At 36.3% G+C, this 11,326-nt stretch overlaps 1 protein-coding gene and 1 long non-coding RNA gene across 3 annotated transcripts in view; one reads left to right on the forward strand and one right to left on the reverse strand.

The window, feature by feature from the left end:
• The window catches only part of RBM25 (RNA binding motif protein 25), a 29,639-nt gene extending 21,400 nt beyond the window's left edge, over positions 1-8,239 (forward strand). For both annotated transcript variants that reach the window (XM_061376356.1, XM_061376357.1), the window contains 8 exons: positions 106-195; positions 1,828-1,901; positions 2,625-2,775; positions 3,131-3,455; positions 4,441-4,715; positions 5,000-5,098; positions 6,384-6,431; positions 6,684-8,239. In XM_061376356.1, the coding sequence (XP_061232340.1) occupies positions 106-195; positions 1,828-1,901; positions 2,625-2,775; positions 3,131-3,455; positions 4,441-4,715; positions 5,000-5,098; positions 6,384-6,431; positions 6,684-6,776 (1,155 nt within the window). In that variant the 3' untranslated portion in view covers positions 6,777-8,239. The remainder of the gene's footprint in view (positions 1-105; positions 196-1,827; positions 1,902-2,624; positions 2,776-3,130; positions 3,456-4,440; positions 4,716-4,999; positions 5,099-6,383; positions 6,432-6,683) is intronic.
• On the reverse strand, positions 7,204-11,289 carry LOC133224669 (uncharacterized). The gene is made up of 2 exons (XR_009728925.1): positions 11,107-11,289; positions 7,204-7,434 (listed from the first exon to the last, which is right to left on the reverse strand). It is a non-coding gene; the product is annotated as an uncharacterized LOC133224669 (long non-coding RNA).
• Positions 11,290-11,326: the final 37 nt, after the last annotated feature.

Consider the following 11,326-nt stretch of genomic DNA (forward strand, 5'->3'; position numbering starts at 1 on the left):
TTAATTTTAATGTAGTTGGTTTTAAACAATAACCCAAACTAACTTCAGAGTAGTAATACTGTTCTTGAAGTGCTTGAGGTTGGAGTGGTTTTTCTTTTGTTGTAGCGTCTTAAAAACTGGGAAATCAGAGAACGGAAGAAAAGTCGAGAATATGAAAAAGAGGCTGAAAGGGAAGAAGAAAGGAGGAGGGAAATGGTAAGGCTTATACTTGTAATTTTCCCTTCTTGTTCTTTGGGTCCCATTTAGAATGAGACATTCTACTACTATCTACGAACAGTGATAGAGCTCTCATTTTATATAAACATCATGCATATTTTTATGCAAAACAAAACAAAGTTAATAGACTTTAAACAGAAATGTCTAACTGGGAATGCAATTGAGAGTCTAGAAAGCAAAGTCTAGTGGCTTGGTCTTGTGAAGGGAAAAGAATGAGCTGCAAAATACTGGGGTTTGATAATCATGCACTATTACATCTGTAACCTGTATTTGTGTCAGATTTGTAGCAAAGCTTACTATTCTATGTCGTGCAGGTAGAACTAGACCAGTCCTTTTATTTCCAACCTGCTCATGTGCCCATACCTTCTGTAATACATGATATCCTAATCTATCTGTTTTGCAAATGTCTCTTTAGTTCCTTAGTTGTGAAATTACCAGTTACCCATGTAACGCTTGGAAGTTTTGTTAAAAAAAAAACAACAAACCACTATTGGAAGATAGATGCTTATGTAATCTCATACTTCTTTATGCTTCAACACAAAACTTATTTTAAATTGTGGTTGTGCTGTTTCATGTTATAATTGTCCTAGAGGAGGAGAGAAGATACGAGAGAGTCTAAAAAGGAGATGGATTGGGAATTATTTCAAGGCAGAATATGCAGATACACAGGAAAGGGAAGAAAAAGGGGAAGAAAACCCCAAACCCCATGGAAAACACATTGGTTTATGTGGAATCTAATTTTTCACTATAAATGTTTGAGAATGACCCAAAAATATTTTTCTATTCATGATTCTCCTGGATGCTGGCTATGGATTGCAGTTGTAGAGAGCAGTGTGAAATTCTGTGCTGAATTTACAACCGAAATCATAATCTGTTTCTCAGTCATTAGCACTGAAATATCTTACTGTTCTTTTAAGAGTATTGCTTATAGACAAGTTAGAATGTCCTAATTTATATTCTCCTTAAAGGACTGCTTATTTTCTTTGTTTTTATTTCTCTTGTTTTATCAGAGGGGGGGAAGATGTCTCCTTTTCTAGTCCCTTCCTCCTTCCCTTCAGTTTTAGGCCTGTGCATTGATACTGTGCCACGTGGTTTGGATTAGTAACACGAGAGTGCTTATCCTAGAAGTAGCCATTAGGTTTGTTTCTATGCATAATTAATTCTTTTTTAAAAAGCATGGCTCTTGAAACAAAATGGCACTGATGAAACACACTTAAGCTGCCACGTTAAAATATCCAATACCAGACTTAGGAATTTGAAGAACAGGAACTTTGATCCTCTTCTTTTGTGATGTAACAAAAAGGAGGGGGTATATTTAAAAAACCTTTGAAATGCTAATAACAGAGTTGTAGTGTGCAGGTCATAGCCATGATCCCAGTGGACCTAGTGAATGTACCATCTGCTGTTGAGCATATGATACCAAGTTGAGAAATCCCTGGAGCATAATGCAATTCTAAAACCTTTCAATTTTTTTGTTTGGAAAATTCTATTTTTAGTTTGAAACATAATACATATAAAATAAGCTTACTAATAATACTACTAAATTTTAAACTCTTAGAAAGAAAACGAGAAATTATTCTGTAACATTACTTATTTTTCAACTTCTTGCAGGCAAAAGAAGCCAAACGGTTAAAAGAATTCTTAGAAGATTATGATGATGACAGAGATGATCCAAAATACTACAGGTACGTCTTTCTATTGATTAGTCGCAATGAAATCTTCATTGTTCATTTTAACACAGCTGTGGGGTCGTTCACAGAGTGTTATGAAGTTTATATTTGACTGATTATGTGGTGAGGTAAGGGTTATATACTTACCTAAATTATTTCAGTGTCACTTGATAAGTACCAGAGGGAAAAGGGAGGCTCCTTAATGCTACTTGTTAATGCTTGGGAGTAGCTGCTCCTTCCCAGCCCTCAGCTTGTGGATGAGGCAGAGCAGAGGTCAGTGTAATACCAGAATAAGCTAATGAGGGCAGGGAGAAGATAGCAAGTATGCTTCTCTAAAAAATTCACTATAAGGAAGCTGTAAATTGTGTGAGGAACAAGATCGTTAACTCTGTAAAGGATGGGGAAGATTCTTCAGCATAGGACTGACTAAAATTTGTATAAAAATAACATCAGAATTGGTTCTTGACAAAACATGTCAAATAATTAGATTTTTTTTCTACAAAGATTGTCAGTCCCATTCTCTACTGTGTACCCCATCTGTTTTAAGTGATGGGGTAAATTCTGTATAGGAAGGTTGAGAACCGGTATCTTAGATTCTTCTGTTACAAAATTAGACATCAAATGTTTGTATGAATCTGATTTTCACTTAGTGGAAGAAACATCTGTGTCAGCTATTTCATGTCGTACAAGGTTCTCATTGGAATGTTCTTTGGAGTACAAAATCTGTATCTTTTGTAGGGGTAGTGCTCTTCAGAAGAGGCTACGAGACAGGGAGAAAGAGATGGAAGCAGATGAACGGGATAGGAAAAGGGAAAAAGAAGAATTGGAAGAAATTAGGCAGCGCCTTCTGGCAGAAGGACACCCAGATCCAGATGCAGAACTCCAGAGGGTAAGTAGCTGCTGATCTGACAGGAAAAAAAGAGCCCTTGGTATTCTGGTGGTATTGAGCAAAGTCAGATGAGAGATCTGATAGTTAATATTTGTTCTGTTTACTTTTTCTTAAAAAGAAGTCCAGGTAAGCAGTAGGAATGCTGGAAACAATGAATAATTTGCCAGATCTGTGTCTGGATGGAGTTTGCAAACAAGTTTGATTAATCATTGTTTCCAACTATAATAGCAGTAGTTGCGTATATTTGTTCTTGACTAACAGAGTTCTCTGGGAAATAGAGGATCTTTAGATTCCTTTCAAACAGTACTGTTTTTGAGAAAGTTTCTGGTTTTGCTAATTGTCTGTTTCATTGCAGATGGAGCAGGAGGCTGAGCGGCGTAGGCAGCCACAAATAAAACAAGAACCAGAGTCTGAGGAGGAAGAGGAAGAAAAGACAGAAAAAGAGGAAAAAAGAGAAGAGCCAGAGGAAGAAGAGGAGGAGCCTGAACAAAAGCCCTGCCTTAAACCAACTTTACGACCCATCAGTTCTGCTCCATCTGTTTCTTCTGCTAGTGGAAATGCAACCCCTAACACACCTGGTGATGAGTCTCCCTGTGGCATTATTATCCCTCATGAAAATTCACCTGATCAACAGCAGCCAGAGGAGCATCGGCCCAAAATAGGACTTAGCCTCAAACTGGGCAAGTTTATATTTCATTTTCATGTTCTGTGTAGGATCAGAATGGAAAAAATACTAAGCTGAGTAGCCAGACAGTTTTTCAAATATATTTTTTTAGGTACTTGCATTAAGCTGTTATCTAAATGCTGCACTTTATTTCTGTGATCCAGAAGATACGTTTTGTAGATCTCTCTTGTTCCAGAATCTGGAGTGGAAAATGGAGGGAAGTTTTGGCAACCTCAAGGCCTGACATTTTTTTGTAATGCTCTGAGCTGGGAATAGTTATTTCCCCATGCTTTTTCACTTTAATAGATCTCTAGATTTATCTTTCAAAACTCATTGATACTTCCATTGATGTATGTTAGATTTAAGCCTTAGATCTGTTTATTCACAAAGACCTTTTTGAAAGAAGAAAACTGAAAGTAAGGTTAACTTCCTCTGAGAGTAGCACAATGAATTGATGACAGTTGTGACTGGAACTTGAGTGTAGAGTATTATTACCTAGGAATTTCATGGTGTTTTCATAAAAATTCTGTTCTGAGCAGCAGAACTAAGGATATTTGTATTCCAGAATGTTTATGCATTTATTATCTTTTTTCATTACCCTGGGGCTGCAATGTGAGCTCATACTGTGTTAGATTTTGAATAAAGAGAGTCACCATGGTATTCAGCTGATTTAACGCTTTTCCTATAGCTAGAATTGTTGCAACCTTTTACTTCTGAACTCTGCTAAGGTTTGAACTTGTGCTATCGTCCTCCATCAGTGAGGGTGCTAATTGGTTTCAGGTCAAAGAAAGAAGACCCTGTTTTGCAAGCATCTTGATTGAACTCTGAGATATTTACCTCTTTCACCGTTTTTATAACATACTGTAAGACATTAAAAAACTGATGCTAGTCATTCACAGGCATTTCTATAATATAAAATGATATTCCTCAAGAAATGTGTGAAGAGCAACTGAACTTTGGTTACAGTTTACAAATATGTTACTCTGTCCTTTGGGTTGTAGGTGCCTGCAATAGTCCTAATCAGCCCAATGCTGTAAAAAGGAAGAAGCTTGCTGTGGATAGTGTTTTCAATAAATTTGATGATGAAGACAGCGATGATGTACCCCGTAAAAGGAAACTTGTTCCCCTGGATTATGGAGATGAAGATAAAAGCAATATCAAAGGCAGTGTCAACACAGAAGAAAAACGCAAACATATTAAGAGTCTCATTGAGAAGATTCCCACAGCCAAACCAGAGCTCTTTGCTTATCCTCTTGACTGGTCAATTGTGGATTCAGTAAGTTGATTGATTATCTGTATATTATTCTGAAGTATGCCTGCTTATTTTTGTTTGGTCTCTCCTGAACTGTTGCTGCAAATTGTCTAGCAGTTTAATGGAATGGGACAGAAAAGGTCCTGTGCAAACATGTTTGGCTGTCAGAAGTACAGATGCCACATCAGTAGGGGTTATCTCACTGATAGCAAAATTCTGCTAAATCATTGTTTGGGTCTTGTAGCTGACTGTCAGTATGGTCTCAAGACAGTTTATGGAAATTATGGAGTTTGTCTTTTTTTTTCCAGACATTAATGGAACGTCGAATTAGACCATGGATCAACAAGAAAATAATAGAATATATTGGTGAAGAAGAAGCCACGCTAGTTGACTTCGTTTGTTCTAAGGTTAGTATCTTCCACTTCCTGTGTGAAGTTTGGAGTTTGCTCTGTGTTTAAGGTGCAGTATCTGTATTTGAAGGTAGTCTGTTCTTTGTTTCTCTGTAATCTGTAATGGTCATCAGAGACAGTTGGTGTTCTTGGGATCAATATACACATGGTAGATGCTCTCTGTTACTTGTTGCATAAACATCTGCAACTGGATAAAGAAATGAGCAGTTAAAGAGCATCTCTTCTAACTGATAGTTTTATCGTTAGATTTCAGAGTTGATCTCTCATTGGCCATTAACATTTTTTAGCTTAAAAGATTTATTTGAATTCAGGGGAAACAAGCCAGTATCTTGACTTTTTACATATATTTTTTGATCAACCAGATTAGCTTCTTAAAAAATTCTTTAGATGCTGCTGTTGCTTTAGTAGTAAGCAAATACTAAGGTTTTAGAGTTATCATTAGAAGTCATTCTGCTATACCTTTCAGCTGTTGCATGACTTGTTTAAACTAAACTGTGCATAGCTTCTGCCATAAAGTTACAAACTAAATTCTGATAACTTGCCTTTTTTAGTCTACCACAACAGCTCTGTGGCTTTTCATCAACATGGAATTTCAAAAACTCTTTTCAGATTTCATGGTACTCACGTTCGTAATGACTTTCTCAGTTTGTCTTTTAGGGCTACTGTATGAGAGTGATAGTTATGTGGCACAGGAGGTTGGTAAAAAGTGAAAAGCAGAAATGGAATATTTTCCAAGCTTAAGTTTTTATATGTGTGTATATATATATGGGGGTGTATATATATATATATATATATATATATTTTAAAAAAAGTGTTTTCTGGTATTGAAAGACAGTTTTGGTTAGGAGGGGGCTAAATTGAAATCCTTGATTGAATTTTCCATCTGCATGTTATGAAGAGTGATACAGGGAGAATTTTGCCTTTGTCTTCTATTAGGAATTCCTTGTTGAAGGAAGGGGAGCTTATTAGTTAAATTAGGAGAGCTTAACTAGAGATGCAAGGATAGCCAGCAAATACAGGACCTGTTAAAACTTTGGGCTTCCTGGAACTTGTTCCTCAGAAAATAGACATAAACTAGCACTCATTATGATGGAATCTGATGTAGTTCAATACTAATTTTTGCACTGGCTAATATTGGGAACTAGTGAACTGTGAATACTTTTTGCATGTGTAAAGCATACAAAATCCTTGAGAATTAACTGGGTTTTGTCCAGAGAGTTTATATGGTTTATCCAGAGTCTTCAGTCTAAAAACATTTGAGGGTTTTGTTTGTTTCTTTCAGGTTATGGCTCACAGCTCACCACAAAGCATACTGGATGATGTTGCCATGGTAAGCAGAAATTATGTAACTGATACACTTCCTACATTATACTGAAGCTAATAGTCAATTCTGCAAAATAGCAGGAGCCCATAACAGAAATATTTGGCATTCATAGCACATGCATAGAAAATACGCATTAGATTAGGAAAGCTGTTTTGATTAAGCAGATCAAACTTTGTAGTTCTGATGTGTCTAGAATTAGTCTTTATAACTGGAATGCCTAACCTAAAAAATAATGTATAAAATTTGTATTTCCTACAGGTACTAGATGAAGAAGCTGAAGTTTTCATAGTCAAAATGTGGAGGTTATTGATATACGAGACAGAAGCAAAGAAGATCGGTCTAGTGAAGTAAACACTCTCCTTGCTTCTAGGGTTCCATTTCAATCTCGGGCTTTTTCCCCTTTTTCCCCACATCGTTCAAAGACTTTGAATTTTCTCTGTTCTCAGAGACTTGAGACCTGTATTTTTTTATGTAGAAAATGTGAATTTTTTTTGTCCTCTGCTCTGAGGCCCCCTTTACCTTCTCAGTTAGTTATCTGAATCCTGCATTGATTCTCTTTATAATTCACAAGGTACAATTACTGGTATGTTTTATAAGCTGCAGCTACTGTACATGCTCTCTGGTAATTTTGTTACGCTACTCTGATTCCTGTAAATACTAAGGAAAAAAAGCCCCTGTTTTGCAAAATACTTGCACTTAAAATGGAATTATATCAGTTACAGATGAAGACAGATGGTTTCACTGCAAATTTATCAGTTGATTTTATCCCCCCCCCCCCCCCTCTTTTTATTTAAGGAATTATCAGAAGGCAATTTAAACATAAGTGGTTTGAACTGCTTTCACAGAACAGCTTTGTATGTTCAGTTGGTCCCCTCATCTGTCTCTGGAAAAGGAATTCCCTCAGATGCGTCATTCTGATGCGAACCAGCAACAGTCTTGGTACTTTGCCCATTTAAGATTACTAATGAAGCTGGGAACTCAAGTCTCTTGCAGATGCTCTGCTTCTTTCCTAGAAAGTGCAAATTACAGCAAGTTTTTTATTCTTTGCTCAGTTAAAACAAGAGCAGGACCTCAATTCAATAAGTGCTACTTGATGATTTAGGGTTTTTTAAAAACTAGGATATCTTCTGCTCAGTTTCAGTTTAGCCCTTTCCTATTATCCCTTCTGTCTCCAAAATAACCAGATTTTTTTTTATAAGAAATTATTTTTTAAAATATATTTTTAGTATTTAGGAAAAGTTTGTTTGGAAGGAACTGACCATAACAATTGACAAAAACTAAACCATAAGTTTTCAAAGCCAAAGTCTTGTTTTTATCCATACTGTTAAAGTAGCCCTGGCTTTTGTTTCCTACTGGTAAGCAGTCTGTGGTCCACAAAAAGAGGGTAATATTCTCCTGCCTTGTTTGTGTGGGTTTTTATAAATAGGCTGATGGGGTATAAATGATGAGATGTACTGTAAACTGCATTTTTTATCTCATACCTGGGTAAGAAGACAAATTGATAATACACTATGAACTGTTTTGATTGCAGGAGGATTGTGTTCCAGGGAGCAAACTGTCTCAGAAACATTTTTAATTTTTAAAAACAATTCTTAATAGCAAACAAATCGAGTAAAGGTGTTTCAGTATCTCTATATTGTATTTAAGTGAAGGATACAGGTTAACTTGTTCAGAAAACATAATTGTGACCTTGAATTACTAGTTCTTTGTTTCGGGAGAGGACAATTGAAAACACTGTTCTTAACAAATGGGATTGTGTAAAGGTTCCACCCTGTAAATATTTCAGATATTAAAAATGTATATATTTGACTTAAGGGCTGACATTCTTTTGGAGTCTTGTGCAGCATGCAATTCTATTTAACACTGGTTTCTGAATCAACAGGTGTTCCCAAATGAGGGGTGGGTTTTTTAAAACTACCTCCTGCTTTGTCAGGTGACTCAGAGCCTGAAAATTCAGATGTGATCCCAATATGTTCTTTCTTATCCCTGTAATACTCCATACCACAAAATGTTCTTTTTTAAATTGAAGTGTAATGCTCAGATGTGATTTTTATGTTGTGCTTGAATTTGTGTGAGAAGGTTCTGGTTTACATCCTTACACGCTGCAACCTTCCTCTTTTTTTCTGCAACTTGATATTATCCTAAGAAGTTACTTCCTTTTTCTCCCCATACAGTTTTGCATCAGCATTTACCAAAAATTCTCCAAATTATAAATAAATTTAGAAGTTGATTTGTTTGTAATAAATACAGAGGAGCGTGAACTTCATGTAGTGCTTTTTCTCCTGCTGATAATGCATTCTGTCTGTCATTATCAGTAGTTAAGCCAAATGTGACAAATGCACTGTAATGCTGCTGTGTGCCAGATTGCCTAACATCCTGTTGAGAGTATTCACTGAAAGCTCAAGTTGTGAAAACTTGAGCTTATTTTCTTCTGCCCGAAATTAAAGCTGTATGTTCATCTGCTGTATTGTCTGTGCACTGGACATAGGCTCATACTCTTCCTAAGGAGACTGAAGGCATCTGAGTTAGGAAGACCTTTAAAATTTTATCTGCAGTGTGAAGTATCCAGGTAAATAAGTATCTGGAAGTAGTAACTAAGTATCTGGAAGTAGTTGTTAGTTATTAAAAATAATTTTGTGGAAGTTGAGGTTTTCTTCAGTAGTGGAAAGAGGAATGAGAGTTCACTGTAGTATGTCTGGCTTGGCTTATATGAGTACTTCAACAAATCTTCCTCTTTCAGAATGCAAAATGTTGCTTTATAAAGTCCCTTCTGATGTTTATCTCTTACTCAAATGGGTGTTTTGTCAGCAATAACTATATTTTGTGTCTGTGATGCTGGGGGGGTAGAGCACAAATTACTTACTGCTGAGAGTTTCTTAATACAGAAAGTAACTTTCCTTTGCGAACTTTTTCTTTCAGTGTGCAGTAACAGAAGTATTTCAAGATAAACTTGGAAAATCTGGGGCAGAAAAAGTCTTTTTGCCAACATTACACCACCTTACTGTCTGAATATGTGATTTATGTGCACTATGTGCATTATGTTAGTAAATGCACAGATTAAGAGTATACTGAGAATAAGATCCATCAGCAAAGTTATGTATGTTGCCACCAGGTACTCAGTGCAGCATGCCATAGTATGATCCATTCTGTGATGGAAAGGTACTTTGAAAGTTACACATAGTATATGTGTGTAGGAATCAGTATTTATACAACAGAACTGGATATACTAGTTATTGATCTTGACTTCACTGTGGAACAAGGCTTTACACCTTAACCTACCACATGCCATTAGTCTCCTGATAATGATTCTGTGTAACAGCCATTGCATATTACTTGGAATATATGAGTGCAAAATATAAAGTATTGCTGTTTTCATTAGTATGGAAACAGTGAAAGCAGTGTGAAACCATGAACAAGAAAGATATATTACCAAGAATGATTTTTTTTTTTTTTTTTTTTTTTTTTGCTGTTAATTTGGTAAGAGACTTTTTGTCTTACAGTATTTTCTTAGAATATTCACATAGTGATTTGGTCTAATTTTGGGTACTTCCTTCTTCCCTTCTCTTTAAGCAGGAGCCTGCACTAAAAATAACCATCTAGCTAGATGACTGTTGCTCTAAATGTGGGCAGGAGGAAGGTCCCTAACAGTAAGTTTAGCTTCTTGCTGAATTCCTATTTCTTACTACTAATGCTTTCCTGAGAGAGCATTAGACCTTTCATGCTTTTACTAAATGAAGTTGCTAGATAGCTTCTTGCAGAAGTAGTATTTTAGAAAATTGATACACTTAAAACTGGAAGTTGTTGGCTTTTATATTACAGTAAGATCACACTTTTCCGTATTCTGTATATATGGTTTCCTTTGTTGGAACATTGGATGACGTACATGCAGACTTACACAACCTTGTACATGGCTGTGAAAAATGAGTGGTGTAAGGTATTGCTGATCAGCATTTTATCATAGATCAAACAGGTATCAATAGTATAAACAGAGTACTCTAGTACATCTGTACGTCCATGTTTGGCTTTTTGTTTTTATCTTAACATGCAGTTTTACTTGTTAATGGTTAGGCATCACTTTTTGTCAGAAAATGGCTTCTTTTAAATCCACTTCATGTGCATATGACCTATTGAAACTTGGTATTTCTGTCAGAATGCTTCTGTAAAACCTGACTGTAATGTGTAGTACTGTTCTGGCACTTCGTTTTTCGGATCTTCCTGTAGTGTAGTCAGATAGTGAAATACAACATGTATTTTAAACATACAGCATTACATTGTTCCTCAGAGATGTCACTTTTATATTTAGAATGATTACATGTATCAGCATTTCCTGTATCATAGTAACCCAGTGAGGTTATGCACTTGTAAAAAAGGAACTGTGGATTACCCTTCCTGCATCCTGGATGGCAAGGTAAGTTTCAAGTTTGAACTCTCATTTGTTTCTATCATACAAGTCACAGCTCTACTAAAAGCTTCTTGAAATGATGCCATGCTAACTTTAGATAAAGTTTTGATAATGGTTTTATTTTGGAATGCAAAGATCACTTCAACTTAATTTCAATGTTGTGTTGGGTTTTTTTTGTGGGACCATTTTAAAACGGGGTTCCTAGCTTGTAGCAAGTGCATGACTTAGATTCAAACAATGTTTTCATCATACCACTCGCTACTTGGCAACATCTCTCACCAGGTTAAGCAGGACAAGCTGCATTTCTCTCGTAGACCTGCTCTTGGCTGAAGTTTCAAAGAGCGCTCACTCTCTAGTACCCAACCAGCCTCCTCATAGTCGGCGATTCTACTTCATGCTTTTGCTTCACGGCAAGGTTTGGGGTTGTTATTTCAGAAACGCTGCTTCGTGCCTCCCGCCTGGCTGTGGTGTCGGTGATAGCGGATAACGCCTTGCGGCG

This window comes from Neopsephotus bourkii, unplaced genomic scaffold, assembly GCF_033783945.1.
Source record: "Neopsephotus bourkii isolate Nb327-2 ecotype Australia unplaced genomic scaffold, CSIRO-AGI_Nbou_v1 NB_1707, whole genome shotgun sequence".
Lineage (NCBI taxonomy): Eukaryota > Metazoa > Chordata > Aves > Psittaciformes > Psittacidae > Neopsephotus > Neopsephotus bourkii.